This window comes from Rana temporaria, chromosome 11 (genome assembly GCF_905171775.1).
Source record: "Rana temporaria chromosome 11, aRanTem1.1, whole genome shotgun sequence".
Classification (NCBI taxonomy): Eukaryota; Metazoa; Chordata; class Amphibia; order Anura; family Ranidae; genus Rana; species Rana temporaria.
Genome location: NC_053499.1, coordinates 112,848,228 through 112,875,208, shown reverse-complemented (window position 1 = coordinate 112,875,208; position 26,981 = coordinate 112,848,228). Strand labels below are relative to the sequence as shown.

Genomic DNA, 26,981 nt, shown 5'->3' with positions numbered 1-26,981 from the left:
CAAAATCGTGGGTGCGCGATATACGCCAATACCCGCGCTCAGTTTGCCCGCCTGCGCCGACTTATACCGAGTGCAGTACACTTGGCTACATTCGGCCAGGCTCGACTTCGCTCGTGCTCACGCATAAACGTCACAGAGCGGGAGCACGAGTGAAGCCAAGCCTGGCCGAATGTAGCCGAGTGTACTGCACTCGGTATATGTCGGTGCAGGCGTTCAAACTGAGCACGGGAAGTGGCGATTCGACAGGGAGACAGCGCAGGAGAAGCCGGGAGGACACCACCGAAGCCGCAGACGGACGCCGGACCCGACAAGGCCGCCGATGGACGCCGCGCAAGACACCAAAACTGTAAGTACTAAAATGTGTTTTTTACAGGAATTGCGGGTCCACATTAGGGGTGCGCGCTATACGCCAGAGCGCGCAATACCCCGATAAATACGGTATATATAGGCACAGAATGAACCGGAGGTTGTTAGAAATGACACCCACTAAGAGGTTCATAGGGTTAAGTTGTATGTGAAATTATTTGTAATATTACACTTGACCACTAGGGGGTTGGAGGGCTGAACAGCTAGCATCTCTAATGCACCCAGCTGAGCTGTGGGCAGAGGTGTGTTTAATGTTGCCTGTGATGACGAATGAGGAAGCCTTGCTCTTCCCTTTGGTATTTATTCAACAAGTCGTGTTGCGTGGCCACGCCCTCTGAAGACGAAGTGACGAAACGCGTCAATCGTGACCACGCGACTTACCCGACTCTCTAAGCTGAGCGTCATCCCGGGACTCATCCAATTAGGAGGTTCGTTTGGAGCTTCCGACGGCGGTAAGCGGACGTTTTGACTATTTGAGATAGGCTGGATTTTTCTTATTATCTTGTAAGCATACTTATGTGGGGGGAACGGTTTGTTTAATAAAATGTTTTTACACTATGGAGGCATCTCCTTGTATTCTTACATGATCCATCCATCCCTTGTGAAACAACTGTGTTAATCAGCTGATCCCCTTAAGCCGAGCGGCGCTGACAGGCTCTGTGAAGGATCTTGCAGGCATTGTTTGATCTTACCTCTGGTAAGCATACTCACATAGGGGTGATTACACAGTGATTCAGTGATGGTGTACCTTTGACTGATGCCTATTTAAACTACAGTATCACATCAAGGAATCTATACCACTGCTGAACTCTATCATCTATATTCACTGGACATTTTTAAAGAGGAGCGGGTCATCTGCTGTACTATCCCTCTTGTTGTTGTTCATTCATCATTTAGTGGATATTGAATGTTTTTTTGTGGCTGAATGATAGGAAACTCAGCTTCATATATAAACTGCAATGTATGTAATATTACTCCATGGAATATGTTTTGACATTTATTCAGAAGCGCCGTTAATGCTGGACTATTTCGTTTTAGCATTTTTTTTAAACAGTCACTATATATATATATATATATATATATATATATATATATATATATATATATATATATATATATATATATATATATATATATATATATATATATATATATATATATATATATATATATATATATATATATATATATATATATAGACATTTTCTTTGCATATTGCTAGATTATATAGATTGTTTTCACTTTTAATTATTTTCACCTAATTGTCACATTAATACACCCTGCTGCTCAGCTGGGTGTGCTTGCGCTTCAAAATTATCTTTGTGGCAACACATCTGCTGCAACTATTCACACGTGCATTAACTTATATAATAGCGCAGAAGTGATTTTCACTTTTTTATTATAAGCGCATTATTTTTCTTTATAAGCTAAAGTTCTTGCTGAACAGAAACTAAGGGACCTTAAATCTCAGTTCCACCTCTCTAAAACCCAAATCTATAGTTAACACGCACGAAAGCCACACCAAAGGAACTCACCTTAAGGAAGAAACAAAAAACTTATGATAAAAGGCAAGAGAGCACATACTCTCCTAGAAGACGCTGAAGGAAAAAAAACATATTTAAACACCCCATGCCACCAAGGACACATTGGGTGCACTTCAATCTCAGCCTGAGCCAACAGCTCAGGCCTTTGGCAAATTTTATGCCAAACTCTATAATAAGCCCAACATCCCCCACGGACCTCCTTACATGAATGCAATGTCATCTTGGCATTATCTACTGACATCCCTAACATTTTGAAGCTTTGCACTACATTTAATCAATGCACTCATTGATGAGGATGAAATTACAGAGCAATGTTACCCTTGAATGAAGCCCTGGGACTGGATGGTTTTCCCTATAAATACTATAAAATCATTCCTTCCGATCCTTCTCCCACATTAGATGAAACATTTTACTGGCTTCCTTCACAAAAATTCAGTACTATGGGGCATGCAAGTCTAATATATCACACTTATTCCAAAGCCTGACAAGGATCACACTTTATGATCCAATTATAGACCCAATGCCCTATTAGACTTCTACTTGGAAATTTTCGCTTCGTTATTGTCTCCTAGAGTGAACATGATCCTCCCCTCTTTAATACAGAAGGGCCAGGTAGGCTTTAGGTCATTTCAACATACAGAGGACAATACTAGAAAGATAACAGACCTAATGGGTATAGCTAACAGGGAAAGAAGAGAAGTGCTCATTCTCAGTTTAGATGCCCAAAAGACCATCAACAAATTGAGTCGGCTTTTTCATTTCACCAGATTGGGGAAAAAAATTACACTCTTTGATCCAGTCCATCATCTGATCAGTAACCACATCTTTGTCTGAACCAAATATTAGAAGCCATTTTAAATGAAAATGTGAACTCTTAACTTATTGGGAGATGGTCTCCATATAACCTGGTTATATACTTGGCGAACGCAAGTAATATTTGTTATCCACATATTGGGCTAGAATTACCTTACTGTACATCCTTTTTTTCCTTTTGGGTCACAATGCTTATTTGGAGTCTATATCAGATGGGCCTTAATTAAGGTATTTTGGCTAGCTTCCAATCACTAGTAAAAAAAATAGATATTTTTTATATGGGTGACATATAGGTATTCAGAAGACAGAACCTGAAAACGTCGCACTCTGGAGCCCAGCCACTATACAAAGACCTTAAGCTGAAGCCGTATCTTCATCTTTCTGTGTAGTGGCTGGGCTTCGGTGTACAGCATTTCCACCTTCTGTCTATTATTTTGCTTCTGTTAGCCGGGATGAGCTTGTTTGAATGCCAGCACCCGTTTTGTACTTTGGACTACAGGGGGAGGCTTTGTATTGCTTAAAGCGATGTTCCAAGTTCTTTGCATATGGGGCACAATGGGTGACATATATTATCTACGGTAATTACTTCTTAAGCCCTGTACACACGATTGGATATCTGATGAAATCTAATCCGATGGATTTTTTCATCAGATATCCGATGAAGCTGACTTTCATCAGTCTTGCCTACACACCATCGGTCAAAAATCCGACTGTGTCAAAACGCGTTGACGTAAAACACTACGACGTGCTGAGAAAAATTAAGTTCAATGCTTCCGAGCATGCTTTGACTTAATTCTGAGCATGTGTGGATTTTTGACCGATGGAGTTCCACACAGACAATGTTTTTTTTCTATTGTTTTTTTATCCATAGGAAAAAATTTAAAAAACATGTTCTAATTTTTTTAACCAATGGAAAACAAACTGATGGGGCCCACACACGATCGGTCTGTTTTCATCGGACAAACCGATCGTATGTACAGGGCTTTACAGTGACCAATGGGGACCCTCTAGACCAGGGATATGCAATTAGCGGACCTCGAGATGTTGCAAAACTACAAATCCCATCATGCCTCTGCCTCTGGGTGTCATGCTCATGGCTGTCAGAGCCTTGCTATGCCTCATGGGATTTGTAGTTCTGCAACAGCTGGAGGTCCGCTAATTGCATATCCCCGCTCTAGACATTCCTTTGCGTGCATCCCCATAGCAGTGCCTAAATTCCTGTATTCTTTATGTAATATAAATCGGGCTAATAGAAGAAACAGTGGTTCCGAGTGCGCAGCCCAATCAGCCCCTTGCTTTGCCCTGCCTGCTGACCCTCCTCCCGGAAGTGTTCCCCAGAAGTAATCACATGACCCGTCACGTCACGTGTGCTCCACGCTGGACCAGGACTCATCCTGATGGCCACAGGACAAACCTGAGAAAACACACTCTGAATTCTCTACAACTGTGCCGCCCATGGATCCGGGATGAGGATTGCAGGATTATGCAGATGAGCCTTTTTCTTTCTTCCTTCCTGTAAGTGTGACTTGCACATTGTGTCATTAGAACAGCATTTTTAATACTGCACTTAGGTGGCGCTTCCTTTTTTCTACCCCATTCACAAGTTTAAATCAGGTGGTGGGGCAAGATATTGTCTCTTCACCAGCTGTCAAACATACTCGGATCGCTTTTCAGAGGAGCAGGTGTGCCTGCTGCACTTGTGAATGAGCCCTTTCGTTGCATTCAGCAGTGGCACCCTTAGGGCTCATTCACACACAGTTGGGGGTGGTAAAACCCTGCGGTTTAATCATGGTTTTAGCACCCCTAATCCCTACCTTCTTTAGCTGCTGAGGCAGCAGCCAAAAAGGTATACAAATCCTGCAGCAAAAATTAAACCTCCTGTTACTTTTGGTGGGTGCTACCACCTGCCAATCGCAACCCATTTAAGTAAATGGGGCCACTCTACAAGCACCCTGAACTGTATATGCTACTATAAGATGCAAAGGGGTTGCAGGTGGTGAGAAAGCGACAACGCTGCCCGCTTTAACTCCTTGTTTTCTGTACTGCACACGGTTGCAGAGCAGCCTCATTCACTTGACTGGGTCATGCTTGACAGGTGCTACACCCACCAATCATGACAGGGCGTAAAACTCCTGGTGCGACATGTGTACACTCCTGCCCACTGCAGTTAAAAAGGGGGTGCTGTTGAGGCAGGGGTGGTAAAAACATGTCTTAACCAAACTGCAAATGTAAATGAACACTTAGGCCCAGATTCACAACGGAGATACGACGTATCTCTGCGTTGCGCCGTCGTATCTATGCGACTGATTCTTAGAATCAGTCCATTAGATCCAACAGGCGTAAGTCTCTGCTATTCACACTGATGCGCTGCTATTTACCCACACCGCAGATGCAGTGCAGTGTACCGAAAGCTTACCTGCGGGGTTGGGTGCGTTTAGCAATAGACCTCTTATATCCTACAGGTGTGGTGCACTTTCTGAAAGCTCACAAAACTCTTACATTCAGAAAGTGCACCAAAAACGCAGGATAGAATTGAAGTCTACTGCTAAAATGCAGCAACATGCAGGTAAGCTGTAGGTATACTGTAGATATACTGTAGGTGCACTGCACCCGTGGTGTGGGTAAACCTGCTGCTAGCACCACTCTGGAGACCACTACCCGGGATAAGTGGCTCTTGCTCCCTACTACAGCTCCAACTTTACAAGTAGTCCCTCTGCATTGTACTCTGTCTGATGCTTTGGGATGGTGGGGTCAGCAAGCCTAGACCACGATCTACCAGTCACCTGGACTGGCAATCTATGGGTTGCTGACCCCCGCTATACAGAATTTAATAAAAAGTCTGAATATGGCTTGTAACGGGAGGGCCGTGGGACCCAGAAGCTCTCACATGGATTGAGCCAAGAAATAAGGGACATATGTTGGATTGTTGGATTGTTTCAACATGGGTCTGTAATTCACAATATATTCAATAACTAATTACAGGTTGTTGATTCTGAACCCAACAGGTCAATAGATGACTCATTCATGTGGGAACACAGACTGTTAAAGGGGTAATTAAGTCTGCTACATTCATGTAAACTAACCTTAGTCTGGCTTCTAAAGACCTTTTCATTGTGTGATGCTAATTAACACTGTATTGTGTGAATTTCTATTGATGATAAATGTGTATTGTATAGCAGGTGATAAGAGCCGGAGTCATGATGTCCGACTTGTCAGCTGTAGCTAATTAGCTCATGTGGATTGTGTCAGACCAGGTGCCAGAAAGTCTACCCAAGATGTGTATTGGAGGTTCGTTGGGAAACATTGTATAATGTTGTGGGTGGAGTTGAGTCATTGTTCATATTTGGTTGCTGACTGTATATCAAGAGCCTGAGTTTACCATTAAAGGATCTATTTGTTTTGAACCAGAGAACAGAGCTGCGTGTGTCTCGCTTCTGGGGAATCCTATGGGTCGTGTTCGTCTGCTGGATTGTGGAGTGTCGATAAGCTGTCGTGGGTTGGTGGAATGGGATATCGTAAATGGCGTTAACCCCTGACCGTTACATGGCTGTTTTCTAAAACCAAACAAACTTACGGTTTAATATTAACAAGGTCCCTGAAGTGCTCTGATACATTGATTTTGCTCCACTTCTCAATGCTGTTGTTGGTCCAAGTCTTTTGAATTTTCCCAGGCTCCATTTCATTGTCCTCTTCATCTGAATAAGAGCCCTCAAGATTAATAAAAGAATGTCTGTCCTTTATTAACTGGACCTGATTGATATAAAAATGTATAGATGGAGGTATATTAGCTAGACATATCAAGTTTTAGTTACTTCAAGTTCACACATAAAACACAGTTCTTTTGAATAAATACAAAAGCATTTCAAAATAATTTTTTTAATGTATGGTGATAGTTACCACTTCCAGGAGGTTGGACACCAGGCAATTATAAGTGCCACAGACTCATCTAGTAGCTATACTCCTGCATATCTGACACAAAAGTATCAAAATCAGAGGAGAACCGGAAATGTAACCAAACCGTCCACAAAATAGTGTGGGATTAACTTTTTTTACCATCCCACGCTACCATACGTTCAATATGTTCGATCCTGTCTATGTCACAAGCCCAATCAGCTAGAGAAGGGACCACCGGTTGGTGCAAAGATTTAGCAATAACAGATCGGGCAGCAGAAAATCGACAATTTTTTTTTATTTACTTGTAGGATCCCGGCAACATAGACAGGACACTTATGCAGAGTTCATTAGGGTTTATTGTCCCCCACAAGTTTGTCAGAGATGGTGAATCTCATCCCAAAAGGGAGTAACTCGTGGGCACGTACCCCAAATGTGTGTAATGGTGCCCGGAACCTGTAAGTATCTCCAGCACATGTCCGATACATTAGGTCAAATTTATGTAGAATAGTAGGGCAGCAATACCACCTAGATCAGTGGTTCTCAACCTTTTTTAGTGCCGTGACCCCTTGATAAAATTTCCCAAGCTGTGGGGACCCCCAACAGTATAATTATTTTCGTAGCGTGGGTTGTTGCGCACCCTAACCCACGGACATTTAGCGCTCCCTGAGACCCTTCCACTCGTACGGTATTAAAACCCCTTATGGTACATTTTAGGATGTACCACTCTTTCTCTTTGTTCTCCTTTCTTTGCCTTTTATTTCTCTTTATGCTAATGTCTTGTTTTTTTTCCCCATCCCCCTCTCTAGCCATCTTTCTTTTTATTACTCTCCCTTTTTTTTGTTCCTCCCCCTCTCACTGTCACTGTCTCCGTCTTCACTGTGTCTCCAACATTTTGGTGTCTCGTAGCAGTGACTTTTATGCCAAAATCAGGAGATAGGGTCTCCTCCAGCCCCTCCCACTTCATATTCCTCACCCATCAGTGGACCTCTAATCTCTGCCCCCCAGCCATGCTTTGAACTGAATGGGCGGCTGCGAAGAGGCTGAGTGAGTGGCCGTGGGCTCCAGGGACAGCCCTGCTGGGCAGCCACGAAAAGACTGGGAGAGCAACGCAGGCTTCAGGAACAGCCCAGGATTCGGTGACCCCTGGCAAATCGCCATTCGACCCCCGAGGGGGTCCTGACCCCCAGGTTGAGAACCACTGACCTAGATACATAGTAGGTGAGGTTGAAATAAAGACACAAGTCCATATAATACAATGCGATAATTCCATTCTTGGGCATGAGATACACAGTTTAAAAGGAAAGCGCCAGTGTTTTGCTCCATTGCATATCATCTGGGTATACAATTATCTCCCTTTCCCATTTTGAAAGGAATGGCTGTGAATTTGGATAAGAAATCTGAACCAATATCTGATATATCTGGGATAGCGAGTGCTCTGGTCTGTCAGGTCACCTTAGCAATTATATATTATCTGTGTGTTTAAGGTTGATGTGACTTGGACCATTTGTTAGCGATTTTCCAGTGTAAATAGTTTACAAATATGAATATTAATTAAGCATTTTGTGAGGACATGTTGCAAAAATTACGTGGGTTCAGGCAGACCACTGCGGAAAGAATTTTTCTGCTTTGATTAATTTTTAAAATGTAATCATTTATAGGATAGAAAATCATTATCGGAATGTCGATGGGAGGCATATTTACAAGCATGCACAAAGAATATGATGATCATCTTACACAATTTCTATGAAAGACCGTTATTGAATATTAAAATGGACCGAAGAAGTTTCTAAAGCAACAGAACATTTGAAACAGATTCCACTTTTTAAATAAAAAAATTAAAAAGAAGGAGGTTGAAGTACACCAAAAGTCTAAGGAACTAAATAAAAATCTGTATACAAATGAGTACAACACAGATATGCCTACATGACCAGTACAACATGAGAAGATGAATGGCAAAGTTAGATCTGGAAGCAATACAACTATGTGCTAAACCAGATCTATGAAGACAACCCAATGCTGACTGTTTTTGATGGAAGAAATAGTTTTCTGTAATAGATTTTCCTGGACAAACAATTGTTTTCCTGAGACATGGGTGACCTGCAGTGCATAAATATGTAATACTTGACTACTTGTAGGTTTTACGCGTACATGACAGGCATAGGCCTGGGCACACCCTAATCACCCCATGTGGGTGGTGTAAATACCCCCATTATATTAAAGGCAAAGTTCAACTTTAGGAACACATTACACTCGTATTTAGGGTGTAGCATACTATGCTCCCAATCAACTGTCTCCCACCACCAGAGCCCCCTTCCTGTGACAGCAGGTGGCATTCACGTATGCTTGAGCTTTGGGGTGCACACCCTAATGCAATAGGCTGCACACACCTATGACGACAGGTTAGTTGCAAAAAAATACTATGCAGCAATCCATTATTTTGACTGCAGTCTTCTGTCTATAGCTAGAATCCCTGCCCTGGCAGAACCTTAGGAGAGAAAGTGAATTTAATAATGGAAATACAGAATGAAAATGAGTCAGTAGAGGTTTTTGCGTGGTTAATAAAATTACCTACCTCGTGATCTCTTTGAGTCTTGGTGAGTCGTATTTGCTTTAGCATCTTAGAGCGCTGTTCCATCATTAGAGTCCTCTCATAAGTGTAGGCAGAGATGTCACTGTTATGCTACAAAAATATAACCGTGTCTTTATAGTAGCTTTGCAAAATGTATGTCAAAATGCATTTTCTTAAAGGCTAAGTTTACCTTTGGAATATGTTACACCCGTATTTAGGGTGTAACGCGCAACATTTTCCATTGAGCATAATACTCATACCCCCCCCCCCATCCCAGACCTGTGACTTTTCAAACTCAGAGTGGCTGTGTGGTCTCTGTCTGCACAACCGCATCATTTATTCACAGGAATCAAGTCCCATCTGCCCCCTTGTCTGATGAGCACCATCATAGTCCATTCACTTTTCCTGCAGCTCTGAAACGGACAGCCCATACAGAGGTACAGGCTCTGAGCTGTAGGAAATGGACATTGCTCCCACGATCCACTGGTCGTGGGTTCAATACTCTGCAGGTGTCTGTGAAAAAAATAATAAATGCACATTTTTTTTCCTGCAAAAAAAGCTGCATTTATTTTTTTCACAAAGAACTTGTCCTTTAAAAAAAAAAAATGTTAGTTTTGGGTCACGTTTTGTTGATTTCGTTTGTTTTAATCAGTTTCATGATTTTTTACTATTTATATAAAATATTTATTACTGGGTGCCTCCTTGACACTTTTTTTGCAGCGCCACCAGGACCTTCCAAATACAGTCTAGCTGCAACTGTCCCTATGTGTCTCTGAATAAAAGAAATTGCATTTGGCTGCATATCAAAATGATAGGGAGATAGAAAGTAATAGTCATGCCTCTGTAGATATAGTTCTGTAACCCTGTTAGGTAATCACCGTTATCACTCGACATAATTCCACGGTGTACGAGACGTGTTCTCATGCAAGTTTATAAGATTGCATTCTCGATTCATGACATTGTTAACACTGATAAATATCTATATCTACCCACAATATGCATTTCATATTTTATATATGCAGTAACAATACACACTATATATAAAAAAATATGTAATCAAACATTAAAGCTGCATTATCGCATATACATAAGTGTCATCTCTCACCATTTCAACAACTTCCACCTCAGCTTCAATCCTCAAATGATAAAGGAAAATGGCAAGGTCTTTCTTCATTTGGATGCTGTTGTCTTCCATTTGCGCTACAGTAAAAATTCTCATTTTGCACTTTTTCCAAACCTATATATAAGGAGGAAATTAAAGCACAAACAAGATATAAATAATTATTTACCCAATCATCTGCTTCCTCATCTTTTAACAGCGAAAAGATTATTTGTCAAAAATAAAAATGATATGGTCAGTGATCTTTTTAAAAGAGAATCTGTATTTTATTTTTTCCTTTGAAATTTACTATTATTTTTAGGGTCGTCCCGATACCAGTATCGGTATCGGGACCGATACAGAGTATTTGCGGGAGTACTCGTACTCCCGCAAATACCCCCGATACTGAAATACAATACTTGTTGTCCCCCCCCCCCGCAGCCGCAAACCCGTCGCCGCAAACCGCAAAGCCGCCGTTAATCAGCGTGCGGGAAACATTACAGCTTTCGTTTGAATAGCTGTATCCCCGCCGCGTATAGACACTCCCCCTTGCGCGGGATTGGACGGATGATCTGTCCAATCCCGCGCAAGGGGGAGTGTCTATACGCGGCGGGGATACAGCTATTCAAATGAAAGCTGTAATGTTCCCCGCACACTGATTAACGGCAGCACGTGCGGCATCAAGGTATGTAGCACATGGCTGGAATATGTGGGGGACATGGCTGCATTATGTGGGGGACATGGCTGCAATATGTGGGGGACATGGCTGCAATATGTGGGGGACATGGCTGCAATATGTGGGGGACATGGCTGCAATATGTGGGGGACATGGCTGCAATATGTGGGGGACATGGCTGCATTATGTGGGGGACATGGCTGCATTATGTGGGGGACATGGCTGCATTATGTGGGGGACATGGCTGCATTATGTGGGGGACATGGCTGCATTATGTGGGGGACATGGCTGCATTATGTGGGGGACATGGCTGCATTATGTGGGGGACATGGCTGCAATATGTGGGGGACATGGCTGCAATATGTGGGGGACATGGCTGCAATATGTGGGGGACATGGCTGCAATATGTGGGGGACATGGCTGCATTTGGGGACACATTTAAAAAAAGTATCGGTATTGGCGAGTACATGTAAAAAAAATATCGGTACTTGTACTCAGTCCTAAAAAAGTGGTATCGGGACAACCGTAATTATTTTCACACAGGATTTACATAATCTCACAAAAGTGAGTACACCCCTAACATTTTTGTAAATATTTTATCTTTTCATGCGACAACACTGAAGAAATTACACTTTGCTACAATGTAGTAGTGTACAGCTTGTATAACAGTGTAAAGTTGCTGTCCCCTCAAAATAAGTCAACACACCGCCATTAATGTCTAAAACACTTGCAGCAAAAGTGAGTACACCCCTAAGTGAAAATGTCCAAATTGGGCCCAAAGTGTCAATATTTTGTGTGGCCACCAGTTCACCAGAGCTTTGCAGTCCTCTTTCACTCCTCCATGGCGACATCACAGAGATATTGGATGTTAGAGAGTGCAAACTCCTCCACCTTCTGCTTGAGGATGCCCCACAGATGCTGAATAGGGTTTGGGTCTGGAGACATGCTTTAGCCAGTCCATCACCTTTACCTCAGTTTCTTTAGCAAGCAGTGGTTGTCTTGGAGGTGTGTTTGGGGTCGTTATGTTGGAATACTGCCCTGCGGCCCAGTCTCTGAAGGGAGGGGATCATGCTCTGCTTCAGTATGTCACAGTACATGTTGGCCTTCATGATTCCCTCAATGATCTGTAGCACTCATGCAGCCCCAGACAATTACACTCCCACCACAATGCTTGACTGTGTGCAAGACACACTTATCTTTGTACTCCTCACCTGGTTTCCGCCACACACGCATGACACAAACTGAACCAAATACTAATTTATATTGTTCTCATCAGACCACAGGACATGGTCCAGTATTCTATGTCCTTAGTCTGTTTGTCTTCAGCAAGCTATTTGTGGATTTTCTTGAGCATCATTTTAAGAGGCTTCCTTCTGGGACGACAGCCATGCAGACCAATTTGATGCAGTGTGTGACGTAGGGTCTGAGCACTGACAGGCTGACCCCCCACCCCTTCAACATCTGCAGCAATGCTGGCAGCACTCATACCTCTATTTCCCAAAGATAACCTCTGGATATGACACTGAGCACCAGCACACAACTTCTTCGGTCGACCATGATGAGGCCTGTTCTGAGTGGAACCTGTCCTGTTAAACCATTGTGTGGTCATGGCCATCGTGCTGCAGCTCAGTTTCAGGGTCTTGTCAATATTCTTATATCCTAGGCCATCATTATGTAGAGCAACAATTTTTTGCCATGAGATGCCATGTTGAACTTCCAGTGACCAGTATAAGAGAACGAGAGCGATAATACCCAATTTAACACACCTGAGACCTTGTAAAAACCAACGAGTTACATTACACTGGGGAGGGAAAATGGCTAATTGGGCCTAATTTGGACATTTTTATTTAGGGGTGTACTCATTTTTGTTTCCAGTGGTTTAGACAAATGCGTGTTGCGTTATTTTGAGGGAACAGCAAATTGACCCTGTTATACAAGCTGTACACTCACTACTTTACATTGTGATGTAAAGCGCTGCGCAAACTGTTGGTGCTGTATAAATCCTGTATAATAATAAAATTGTAGCAAACTAATTTCTTCAGTGTTGTCATATGAAAAGATATAATAAAATATTTACAAAAATGTAAGGGGCGTACTCACCTTTGTGAGATACTGTATATAGCACCAATAGTTTATGCAGAGCTTTACAAAATGAAGGAAGATGGTACAGTGACAATACAGAACAAGAGGGTTAGGAGGGCAAATATTTTGCAATTTCTGAACAGGTTAATTTAGGATGAATAATTGTGGGACTGCGGGCTATTTATTAAACTACACGTTACTGGCCAATCAAAGTAATTTAGCTGGACATGTCAAGGCAGCAATATCAATTGTACTGACCATGAAGGTGAACAGTGTAAGTGGATTGTGCAGGTGGGGGTAAAGAAGATATAGAATAAGCTGGTCATACAGCCCTAGGAGAAAGGGGCATGAGTTGTGGGGTAAGAAAGAGCCAGCAACGTGGCAGCTAAACTTGGACCAGGGAATAAAGAAGGACAAAGAATACTACCCAGCAACAGTTGGGTTCCCAGGTAGTATATTGGAAGGAAATTATAGACAAACCGAGAAGAGTGTGGTCTCTATTTTTCAACATTACATGAGACTGCTAGAGATAGACAGACAGAGAGGCATGGCTATAACTGTTTCCTTACAAATCAATTCTTACATTTATCTTGAGCCTTTACCTTGTTAAATGCCCTTCTAAGACGGGTTTTACTATAACCTCTTGCCAGGAGACGCTCACATAGTGCATCGGCCTCCCTCTGAAAGTCAATGTACATGGTGCAATTGTGTCTTAGTCTTAAAAACTGACTGTATGGAATACTTTGAATTAGGGATTCAGGGTGTGAGCTAGATGCATGCAACACTGTATTACCAGCCGAAGGCTTTCTGTACAGCGTCAAGCAGAGAAATCCTGCCTCATTGATGTAGATTTCCACATCCGAAAAGGTCATTCTTTGTTTGAGAAAGTTATACGTAAATATTAAGTTGCAAGTGTTGCATTCCAGACTTTCCAAAAATCTTACCAATTCATCCCTTGATCCTGCCCATACCATAAAGATGTCATGTATGTACTGGTGCCAATAGACAACTGGCACAATACAGAATATTCATAATCCCTCTTTTTTTTTTTTACTTTTGCGTCTTTCTTACTGGCTTACAAAAACATATTTTTATATTAATTCAGGGTACTTTGTCTCAGTAAGTGGGCTTAGCACTATATGACCATATAGTGTGACCAAACACCCATATTTTTGGAATATGTTCAGGTCTTTTTAACTAGCTTTGCATTCTTGAATATGTGCGCTATAATCTGTTTTGTACGCATACTGGCTTGTCACGCCTCTCTGGTCCAGACTGCCCATTTGGCTGATATGTCCTATCTTGGATGGAGATGGGGGTTTGTGGGGACATACATAAAGGGGGTGGGGTCACTCACCCCATAGGGTGGTGTGGCTTAGACTATTGGCTGGGGTCGTCCCCACACCTGCCCATCCGCGTGAGGGGTCAATGGGATGGGGACACTGTTCCTGGAGGCGGCACCCACAAGTGGGGCATGTCTCGTCTGTGGGCTGTGTCCCCGCCCATGTCCCGGGGCTGCTGGTGTGTAGATTGGTCTTAGGTGTGGACCTGGGCTGGTCACATGCGTGTGGCCCTTCCCCCTTGCTTTCCTATTACATCATGCCGTGTGTGACTGGGGAGGGATATATATGGAATCACATGGCGGTGGCCATGTTGTTGAAGTCCTTGGGAGCCTGGTTTCATCACACACCACTGACAAGGCTTTTATTATCATCCTTGGCCCCCCTCTCTTTCCTTCTATTGGATTCAATGACTTTATAAATGCTGTGAGGACGAGTGTCTTACACTCATAATCCAGGTATATACACATACACATGCAGCTTTCATTGTAGTTTTGAATAACGAGAGGATTTGCAGGCATAAATCATGCTCTTTTTGTGAAAACCACCTGTGTTATATGTTTCAGAGGTTGTCATTAGGATGAATAAGACACTTGGCGCCACCTAGTGACCACTCAGGCTCTATACATACTTTGCACAAGTTATGTTGAAGTAAACTATGATTTTTAATGATATTTGGATATTTAGTATATACGCTTTTTGTTGCAATCAATGGACACCGTTGATTGTTCTGCTGATTGTTGTTCTGAGGGCAGCACTCTCTCCTGTTTTCTTTTGCTAGAGCAGTTTAGATAGCGTGGGTGATGCTTTTAAGGCACCTCTAATTACACCAGCTCTGTTACCATTTTTGAAGTGCTGCTATGGAGTATGGGTACCTCTGCTCAAATAAATAGAGTTTTCAAATTTTAGCATGATTTTTTGTTTTTTGGTGAGTTCACATTTGCTTGTCCTGTAATACTGGTGGTCTTTCTTGAATATCCACTTCAGCTCTGGAGGATTTTACCCGCTTCATGACAAGGCCATTTTTGATATTTGGCACTGCGCTACTTAAACTGGCGATTGATTTATGCAATCAAAATTTATATATTTTTTCCCCCCACAAATAGAGCTTTCTTTTGGCGGTATTTGATCACCACTGGGTTTATTTTTTTCTGCTATAAAAAAAGCATACATTTTTTTTTACTTTAGGTTATAAAATGCAACCAATGAAGAAAAATTTAAAGATCCAATAACTTCCCCTAAACTGTTGGACAGGCTGACCCAGCTGTACATAATCCACCAGGCATACATCACACCCATGAGACTGGCGAAGTTCCAAGCCACAAGAGGCCCCATGTGTCCTATGTGCGATTCTGCTATGGGATCGTTCTATCATTTGATCTGGCACTGCCCAGATATACAGGCTTTCTGGCTGCAGGTAACGCAATTCCTCCATGACAATATGGGCTCCCCGGTGGGCATGGACCCTAGACTGTGCCTGTTGGGACTGCTACCGGACATAGATACAGACAAATACCAAGCCATTTTTATCTGTGAATCGCTATTTATGGCTAGGAAAGTGGTGGCCAAGGCTTGGATGCAGACGAGGGCTCCGACTTTGAGGGACTGGAAAAGGGAGGTGAATGCTACTCTCCCATACAGAAAGATGATATATGTGCACAGGGGACGACCACAAAAGTTTTCCAGTGTGTGGGACAGATGGCTGGAGGACGGCGAGACATGCACGGTCTAGGTTGACATTTAAACATGTTTTTTGATATAGGGGAGAGGGGGGGAGGGGGTCAGAACACCTAAATGCAGGGGTTGATGTGTTCAAAACGGATATGATCGTGTAGGTGGGGAACAGATTGCTGGTATCTATTATGTTCAGCTCAAATGTGTACTGTTGGTCCACAAATGGTTTTATGTATTCTTTTACTTTTGAAATGTATGTATGCTGTTCTCTTTTGCATCACAATAAACTTGGTTTTTCTGAAAAAAAAAAAAAAAAAAGATCCAATAACTAAATATATTTAGGCGAAAATATATTCTGCCACATGTCTTTGGTCCAAAAAATCCCAATAAGCGTATATTGATTTGTTTGCGTGTGAAAGTTAGAGCACCTACAAACTATGAGATATATACTGGAATTTGAATTTAGTTTTTTTTAATAAATACTATAAATACTAGTTCACGGACAACGCCCTTTGGAGCAAAATCTACGGAAAAGTCAGTTGGAAGTCCGATCGTGTGTATGAGGCTCAACTTATAGGGTCCTTGTCATGCACCCTGCTTCTCAAGTGGGGGAATGTTTTATTTTTTTTGCAGAATCATGCCTACCTAGCTGGATGCAGTATCTGTCCACTGCCGACTCTCACACTGAAAACCGAGCGATCGAACACTGCTGATCACTTGGCTCTCACAGCTTCATGAGCAGAGAGCTGGTAACTGCCAGTCACTGGCTCTCTGCTCTGCCCCCTTGTGCTTACTTGAAGCACTGGGCAGTGAAGGGGGGGAAGCAGTCAGCTCAGGCTCTCAGAGGCTGAGCTGGGTGCCGGTCCAGGCATGTGGGTGGATCCCGACCATATGGTCGTAATCTTTCCATAGCCGGGACCGGTTCTGTAACGTCAGCAGACAGAGAACTTCAGCCCGTGGTCTGCTAAAAATAGGTCACAGGAGTGCAGAACAAACTTTGGCTGTACTTCGCCTTTAATGTTACATCTTCAAAGTTTGCCTAACATGTGTTTCTGTGAAAAATTACCTTATAATGTGGAATATAAAAACTCAGCAGCTGCATTGCGTGCATTTTTGTGCACCACAGTGACTAAAAAAAAGTGCTACCAAAACATTTGAGTCTAAATTTCCTAATACAATCAATAACACAAATATATTTCCAAAGTTCTCAGTTCTGCATTTATTATAAAAACCTGGTGATAACCATATAAACATATATACAATGTGCCACAAATAATAAACATAAATGGAACGTGACAAATAGAGTGCATAAAAAGTCCATAAAAGTGCTCTACAAATTCATGGCATGCTCTTCAACACCACTGTGTGCTGCTATGTTGTGACGTGCCTTCTTAAAAAATCTCAACCGGAAGTCTCTTTGCACGTTTCGTCACCAGACATATCAGGAAACAGTCTGGTAGCCATCTTTACTACTCTTTATATACCCTGATAATTAACTCTCTGCCAATAAAATCTGGAAGTTATTTGGTACACTTTCAAACTAGCCTACAAAGGGGTATAAACTAATTGTTTTTGTCCTCATTTGTGGTGTATATTGGTAATATTAAAGTTTTTTTTAAGACTATGACAAACACGTGGGACTATATACAGCAAAGAACAAAGTACACCAAAAATATATGTTTATACAAAATGGACATAGAATATATAGATGTAAAAACAAAAAAAAGAACTTTGAAAGGAACAGTGCTATGTAAACGTGAGCATAAACCTCATAATACAGTCAATAAGAGAAATATATTTTCAAAGTGCTCACTGCAGTGAATATTTTAAATATCTGGTAATAAATTGTTCATGTTTATATTTAGATGGTTATTACTAGGTATTTAAAATATTCACTGCAGTGAGCACTTTGGAAATGTATTTCTGTTAATTGCTTTAGAAGGTTTTAAATCTATACATTAAAAAAAATAAAAATAAACATTTTTGGTGTACTTTATTCTTTCTTGCAAATAGTCCCACTTTTTTGTCGCACTCTATAAAAGCAAATTATTAACCAGATGCACCACAAAACAAATAAAATGTCTTCATACCTATTTTGGGGTTAGTTTGAAAGTGTACAAAATATCTTCCATGGCTATAACATTCTGTGGACACCCCCTCAATTAGGTGTATAGACCACTCCATTTCTGTTTAACCAACTCAATAGAGGACATTTTTTGAGACAGATACAGCTTTCTTTTGGAAGTATTTAACGGTAATCACAAAAAAAAAACGTGTTTGTTAAAAAAAAATTGCAAATAAATAATTTAGGCCAAAATGTATTCCACTACTTTTCTTTGGTAAAACATACCCCAAATCAGTGTATATTATATAGTCTGTGTAAAAGTTATAGAGGGAGGGGTCAGCGATCTACAATAAGGGGATTTTTAATACAGCTTACCTGTAAAATCCTTTTCTTGGAGTACATCACGGGACACAGAGCGGCATATTCATTACTATGTGGGTTATATGGAGTACCTTCAGGTGATGGACACTGGCAATCTCAAACAGGAAGTGCCCCTCCCTATATAACCCCCTCCCATAGGAGGAGTACCTCAGTTTTGTAGCAAGCAGTATGCCACCCAAAATGTTCCCCATAAGAGGGGTGGGAGCTCTGTGTCCCGTGATGTACTCCAAGAAAAGGATTTTACAGGTAAGCTGTATTAAAAATCCCCTTTTCTTTTCCGTACATCACGGGACACAGAGCGGCATATTCATTACTATGTGGGATGTCCGAAAGCAATGCTTCCAATGAGGGGAGGGAGACATCTCAGCCAGGAGATTTAACTCAGAAAGTATTCTTTAAATCATAATAAATCCAAATTAAATCCAACAAAAAATAATTATTCTGATTAATTTAATTAATTCATTAATCAATCAAGGGTGCCCCGAGTCTAGAGGATCTCAAATCGCAGCCTGCAGTACTGCCTGTCCAAAGGCTGCATCGGCCCTTCGTCTCACGTCCAATTGGTAAAATTTTGTGAACGTGTGGACCGATGACCAGGTTGCCGCTTTGCAAACCTGAGCCATAGAGATCTGGTGGTGTGTTGCCCAGGAGGCGCTCATGGCCCTAGTAGAATGGGCTTTAACTGATAAAGGAGGGGGCAACCCCTTCAAGCCATAGGCTTGACCGATTACTTGCTTAATCCATCTAGAGATGGTAGCTTTAGCTGCTGCCTGAACTCTTTTAGGCCCTTCCGGCAGAATGAACAATGTATCCGTCTCTCGAATCTCTTCTGTAGCTTTGAGATAGGCCTTCATGGCCCTGACAACATCCAAGGTGTGCAGTAACCCTTCCTTTCTAGAAGAGGGCTTTGGAAAAAAGGATGGTAGGACCAAATCCTGGTTCAAGTGAAAACTGGACACCACCTTGGGCAGAAAAGACGGATGTGGACGGAGAACTACCCTATCCTTATGTAGAATGAGGTAAGGTTCTCTACAAGACAAGGCTGCCAGCTCTGAAACTCTTCTAGCGGAAGCCATAGCGACCAAAAATACCAACTTCGAGTCAGTAAAACTAACGGAACCTCTGCCAGAGGCTCAAATGGCTGTTTCTGCAGTGCTGACAACACAAGATTCAAATCCCACGGACAAACCGGAGACTTGATGGGGGGATTAATGCGTAAGACCCCCTGTAAAAAGGTTTTAATTAAAGAGTGCGTGGCTAACGGCCTCTGAAACCATACTGATAAGGCAGAAATCTGTCCTTTAATAGTACTTAAGGCCAAACCCTTATCTACCCCTATCTGGAGGAAACGCAATACCCTGTCAATGGTGTATTTGCGTGGAAGCCATCTCTGGGACTCACACCAGCTTACGTAGGCCCTCCAGACCCTGTAATAAATTACTCTGGAGACTGGTTTTCTAGCCTTAATCAGAGTAGAAATAACTTGGCTAGATAGGCCCCTACCCCTGAGGATCAGGGATTCAGCCGCCAAGCCGTCAAATTTAGATGCCGTAAGGCAGGGTGGAGTATCGGGCCTTGAGAGAGTAGGTCTGGCCGAAGCGGAAGGGTCCATGGTTCGCCCACTGACATTCTCACGATCAGTGAGTACCACGACCTCCGGGGCCATGCGGGGGCTATCAGAATGTTTGGTTTGTTTTCCACCCTGATCCTGCGCAGCAGGCGGGGCAGCATCTGTAACGGGGGGAAGGCGTACAGCAGATTGAACGGATGCCAAGGGCAAACCAACGCATCGGTTCCACAGGCCAGAGGGTCCCTTGATCGGGACATGAATTTGCTCAGTTTCCTGTTGAACCTTGATGCCATGATGTCCACATCCGGAGATCCCCATTTCTGGCAGATCTCCTGAAAGACCTGGGGATGGAGAGACCACTCCCCTGAAACCAGCTGCTGGCGACTTAAGAAGTCTGCCTGTAAATTGTCCACCCCTGGAATAAAGATCGCCGAGATGCATGGTACATGCAACTCTGCCCACAGGAAAATTAAGCTCACTTCCCTTTGGGCGGCTCGACTTTTCGTGCCCCCCTGGTGATTTATATATGCCACAGCCGTGGCATTGTCGGACTGCACTCTCACTGGAAACCCTAGAAGTTTGGACGTCCAGGCCTTTAAGGCTAAACGGGCCGCCCTGATCTCCAGGACATTGATTGGCAGCCCTCTTTCCGACTCTGTCCAAACTCCCTGCTGGACTTGCCCATCCAGGACCGCTCCCCAGCCCTTCAGGCTGGCATCTGTGGTTACCAGTTTCCAGATGATGGGACTGAATGACTTCCCTTTTAGGAGGTTCTGAGGCTTTAGCCACCAGTAGAGACTTTGCCGGACCCTTGATGGGAGGATCAACGGAAGATCCAGGCGTTGCGGATCTTTGTTCCATGCAGACAGGATGGCTGTCTGCAGGATTCGAGTGTGTGCCTGAGCGTATGGCACTGCCTCGAAAGCAGCCACCATCTTTCCCAGTAATCTCATGCACAATCGTATAGTTGGCTGCCTTTTGCTTAGCACCAACTGGATCAATTCTTTGATCCCTTTGAACTTCTTTAAAGGAAGAAACACTCTTTGCTGCTCCGTGTCTAGCAGCATGCCGAGGTATTCCAATCGTTTTGTGGGCTGCAAAGCCGACTTTTCTTGGTTTAAAACCCAACCAAATACCTCGAGGTACTGAACTGAAAGGGCTACCGCTCGACACAGGCCCGGAGCAGAGTGATCTATGATCAGGAGGTCGTCCAAATAGGCCAGGATCAAGATTCCCTGGGTCCTTAGATTGGCCAAGATGGGGGCCAGGACCTTCGTAAACACACGGGGGGCAGTAGCCAACCCGAAAGGAAGAGCCACAAATTGATAGTGGCGCCCTGCGATAGCAAAGCGTAGGAATTTTTGATGACCCTGAAAAATTGGGACATGAAGATACGCGTCTCTTATGTCTATTGAGGCCAAGAAATCGTTTCGCTGCAAGGCTGCGGTGGCAGACCGTATGGATTCCATCCGAAAGGACCGAATCCTCAGGTAAGAGTTTAGAATCTTTAGATCCAGGATGGGCCTTACATCGCCGTTGGGCTTTGGCACGATGAACAGATTGGAGTAAAAGCCTAGCTTGTGCTCCTGAACTGGTACCTCTACGATTACCCCTTGGTTTAGAAGACGATCCAAGGCTGTTAGCAAGGCAGCCCTCCTTTCCGGATCGCTTGGAATTCTTGATTCCTGAAAATGCGGAGGGGGAAACTCCCGAAATTCTATTTTGTAACCAGTCGCCACCAGGGAAAGAACCCATTTGTCGGGGATCTTGGCTTCCCAAACTTTTGCAAAGAATCGAAGCCTGCCCCCCACCCGATTGAGTGGGGGCGCCCCTTCACAACGCTGACTTTGGAGCAGGTTTAACTGGCTTGCGGACCCATGGTCGCTTGCCACCCGCGGCCTGCCCTTGCGACTTATTACCAAAGTTTGACCGTGCAGGAGGCCGTCGATACTGCCTGGGGGCCGAGGGCCCTGGGGCTGGGGATTGCTGCCGCTTAAACGCTGGACCCCGAAATCTCCTTTTGACTGGTAAAAGAGTACTCTTGCCACTAGATATCGTCTGTATGTACTTATCCAGATCTTCCCCAAAGAGCCTTCCTCCGTGGAAGGGAAAACCCGCCAACAGCTTTTTACACGGAGTCTCTGCCGACCAATTCTTCAGCCACAGGAGCCTTCGCATATGCACCAAGAATAGCGACAGACGGGAAGCTTGTTGGATGGAATCCTTTATGGCATCCACCGCGAAACATAGAGCCCTGGGAAGGTCGGCCAGATCCTGTGCCTGCTGAGCCGGGAGCTCTTTTAGCATCTGCTTAGTCTGGTCTTTTAACGCCTGACAAACGCCAATTGCAGCCACGGCCGGTTGCACCACTGCCCCTGCAGTAGAAAAGGATGCCTTCAAAAGGGTTTCCAACCGCTTATCAACCGGATCCTTGAACATCTGTATGTTTTCTACTGGGCAAGTTAAAGATTTGTTTACGCAGGAGACCGCTGCATCCACAGCGGGAAGCACCCATTTCTTTGAAAATTTTTCCTCCATGGGGTACAAAACAGAAAACCTTTTAGGAGGCACAAAAATTTTATCGGGCCGGGCCCAATCTTGAAAGATCAGGTCTTCCAATAATGGGTGAACCGGAAACACTGCGTTACTTAATGGTGCTTTTAAGGAGCCCAAAGAGGATACGGCAGGAATCTGAGGCCCTGGCGAGGGCAGCTTAAAAGCCGAGCGGACCATGTCCGTTAAAGACTGTACCCACAGATTCTCTGCTTGAGAGACCGAAAAAGGTTCCTCAATAGTGGACTCCTCAATGTCTGAACCTTCTAGGCCCTGCTCCGTTTGGTCCTCCTGGGATTCTAAATCCTCTGGGGAGAGAATCTCAGCATCAGAGGACACCAATTTAGGGGACGGAGATCTAGTCCGCTTTTTGGCTGCCAGAGAATTAGTAAGCAAAGTTGTCAGCCTCTGTTCTAACCCCTGCAGGGAGACAGATAACATATCCTGCGTGACAAACACTGGGTCGGGCAGAATGGGGCCAGCCACAGCACCCACCACACCTAATGGCTCCTCAAAGGCGGTATTTTCTAGCTTACTAGGAGAGGACAGAACCGGCATAGATAGATTCAGATCCTCAGAGCTAGAGGGGGAACCCTTCTGTTTCTTTGCCTGTTTAGCACCTTTAGTCCCCGAACCTTTAGGGCCCATGATACAATACCGAGGTACTCCGCTACTAACAACTGACTGTTGTAGCAAGGAGAATAAACAAAAAAATAATATACAAGTAGCTTAAGGCACGAAACCTTATAAGCCTATGGGAAGGTAGTGCACACCTTTCCCCTGAAAGAAAACCTCTTTTTTTTTTTTTTTTTGTGTCTTTTTTTTTTTTTTGCACTTTTAAAGGGACTGTGTAAATTGCCAGACTGCTGTCAAAGACCCTTTGGCTAATAGAGAAAATTAAGGAAAACTTCCTATTTTCTCCCCTTAATCAGTGAGGAGCTTAGCTCCAGACCTATACAGGTCTCTTTACCGCCACTAGGTGTCACCCTTTTCTCCGCTCTGTCCACGCTCTGTGTCCCTCCGGTCAGCAGACGAATCCCACACTGACCGGAGGACAGAACTGCTGCTGATAACAGCGAGGGGGGAACGCCCCCCTCTCCCCGCCGACGTCGCGACGCTCCCCGCCCCCTCAGCGCGCATCTACATCATGCGCGCGCGCGTCCCAGAGGGGAAGCATCCATGAGGAGAGGAGCAGCACGCCGGCGGCGCAAGAGGACCCAGAGCTGCAGGGGAACCCAATACAGGCAAGTCCCTGGTCTTTAAGCCGGGAGATAACGGGGGGTGGGCCTGCCCTGCTTTCCCTAGAACCAGGCAAAGGAGCCTCTACCCCCCAAAAACCATGCGGGACAGCCACAAGCAGACACAGTCCGTGGGGGAGGGGGGTACACTAGTAAATGGGAGGTGACCATCCTGTCTAGCAGACATAGTGGTAGAAGTTGCCCATGCAGAGCATCCCAGGCTAAACCCAACTAGTCTTCCCCCTGAGGGACCTGCCGACGAACCAAGTTCCGCAGGCCCCCCTCTTACCTGCTCCACGCTGCAGGGCATTGAAAAAAGCAAGAGGCCCAATCTTCCCCCATCTCCGTGGGGTCTGTACTAGACCTTCAGGGACCCGGGTCCGGTGGAACACCACTGCCCTGGACCTATATAGCATCCTGGCAACAGTGCCTTTTGGGCTTTAGAAAGCTCAAAGTTCTGGGCCCAGGATCCAGCCCCTTAGTGAAGAGGCATTATAGGCGAAACCCCACGACTTGGGGCCCGGGTACTGTCCACTTTGGCTCTGAGGCACTTTGGACAGATCCGGTATAGTCTGCCTAGTCTCAAAGACCTGGAGGCAAACTTCTCTGTGACCAACACCTAAGACACTGGCGAAAAAACTGAGGTACTCCTCCTATGGGAGGGGGTTATATAGGGAGGGGCACTTCCTGTTTGAGATTGCCAGTGTCCATCACCTGAAGGTACTCCATATAACCCACATAGTAATGAATATGCCGCTCTGTGTCCCGTGATGTACGGAAAAGAAAAGGTGACTGGTAGATCGCAGTCTGAGCCTGCTGACCCCTCACTCCAGAGCATCAGAGTGCAATGCAGAGGAAGTACTTGTAAAGTTGGAGCAGTAGTACAGAGCAAGAGCCGCATAAGCCAATGCCTCCTCTGTAGTGCTGGCTCCTGTCCCAGTCGGAGTGATACAAACTGCACTCCACCCTTTTATCCACACTAGTGGTCTCCAGAGTGGTGCCACCAGCAGAAAAGAAGAGATATTCAGGTCAGTGTGAAGCAATACAGTGGGCATAATAGTATAGGGCTGCTCTCGCACGGATATGCTGCAGTTTACCCACTGCAGGTGCAGTGTATCTGCAGCTTTCCTGCATTTAGCCTTTGACTTCTCTTAAACCCTGCGGGTTTGGTGCACTTTCTAAAAGCACACCAAAACTCAGTGTAGGTGTGCTTTCACAAAGTGCACCACACCTGCAGGATATAATAGTTGCAGATGCACTGCGCTGCACCTGTGGTGCAGGTAAACTGCAGAACATCAGTATGAAAGCAGTCTTATGAACATTAAGGGTACATTTGTAGTTTGGGTGTGGTAAAACCCCATAGTTCAGAAGTGTTTTTATCCCCAACTGCAGCTACAGTGGCCAGGGGTTTACACAACATGTCACAGCCACAGTAGGAGTTATACACCTTGTCATGGCTGGTGGGTGTAGCACCTGCCAAGCATGACCCATTCAAGTTAATGAGGCCACTCTGCAAGTGCTCTGCAACCTTGTGCAGTACAGAAAACAAGGGGTTAAAAGCAGGCAGTGGTGTTGCTTTTTTTTTAACCACTTACTTTAACCCCTTGGACACCACAGCAGCATGCAGTTATGGGGCGCTTACAGAGTGGCCCCATTTACTTCAATGGTTTGTGATTGGCAGGTGGTAGCACCCACCAAAAGCAACTTGGGGCTTTAGTCCTGCTGCAGAATGTGTACACCTTTGGCTGCTGCCTCAGAAGCTAAAGGGGGTAGTAAATGGGGGCGGTAAAACCGCAACTCAACCATAGGGTTTTACCAACCCCCAACTTTATGTGAATAAGCACTAAGGGTGCTACTGCCAGATCTAACTAAGGGCTCATTCACAAGTACAGCAGGCACTGCTGCTCTTCTGAAAAGTAATACAAGTGTGTTTGAGGTGAGGTGGTGAGTAGGCGATATGGTGGCTCCATCCATATCACCTGATTTAAAGCTATGATTGCAGTTAGGTAGTAAAGTAATTAGTGGTCCAAATCAGGTGTGAGGAGGTGACCCTGCACGCAGTGATCTTTAACATCTCCCATGTGGTTCAGGTAGATCTCCACCTCCTAAAAGGTTGCCTACCCCTTTTATAGCATCTACAATGTACGGTATATATTTAAAAAATTATCAATCCTGATGTACTGAATGCTTCCCATCTCATTTCCTGAGACCATAAAATGCCAGGACAATACCCCCTTTTGAAAAGTAGATAGTCCAAGGTGTTTAGTTTTTTGAAGTTGTAATTTTTTTGTCAAAATATTTTTTACAAAATTACGAAACTGAATAAAATGTGTTTATTTTTTACAAAGTTGTAATTTTAATAAGTTATGTCTCACACACGGAATAGGCAAACTTGGAATTGCACCCCAAAACACATTCTGCTATGCCTTCTAAATACTGGGAAGTCATGTGTGTGAAACGTTAACAGCCTAGAACGTCAAGTGCATAGAAGGGCCAGAAATCCAAGGAGCACCATTGGGCTTTCATGGAGCAAAAATTAGGAATCTAATTTCCTGACTACCTATCACATTTTGTAGCCCTTTGAGCACCAGGACAGTGGAAACGCCCAATAAATGACCACACTTGAAAAGCAAATGCCACAAAATATTTTTAAGAAGCATAGTGAGTCTTAAAGACTTGATTGCTTGGACATTTTTGCAGAATGAAAATAAAAATGTATATTTCTTTACATAAAGTTGTCAATTTAATACGATATTTCTCACACATTGGCATACTTCGAATTACACCACAAAACAAATTCTGATACTCGTTTTGAGTATGGCGATACCACGTGTGAGACTTTCAATGTTTGTACTGAGTATATACCAAACATTTTATCTTCTGTCCAGTGCTTAGAAACACTGAGTGGGTGGTAGTGATTAGGGACACTGCCTGGTGACCGCATGTAAAAAAATATATAATTTTGTATTTATTTTTTACTATTTTTATTTTCTTCAATGTTTATTTAAATTTTTTTTTACACGGATGATCACAGTAACAGCAATCATTTTAACATCATGAATGGCTTTGATTTCATAAAATGGCAAAAAAAATTAACTCCCTTCATACCAGTACCTC

The 26,981-nt window shown here is 43.8% G+C and overlaps 1 protein-coding gene across 3 annotated transcripts in view; it reads right to left on the bottom strand.

The window, feature by feature from the left end:
- The window catches only part of SLC12A4 (solute carrier family 12 member 4), a 215,995-nt gene that overhangs the window by 33,743 nt on the left and 155,271 nt on the right, over nt 1-26,981 (bottom strand). For all 3 annotated transcript variants that reach the window (XM_040328834.1, XM_040328835.1, XM_040328836.1), the window contains 3 exons: nt 10,292-10,423; nt 9,190-9,297; nt 6,298-6,473 (listed from right to left, as the gene is read on the bottom strand). In XM_040328834.1, the coding sequence (XP_040184768.1) occupies nt 6,298-6,473; nt 9,190-9,297; nt 10,292-10,423 (416 nt within the window). The remainder of the gene's footprint in view (nt 1-6,297; nt 6,474-9,189; nt 9,298-10,291; nt 10,424-26,981) is intronic.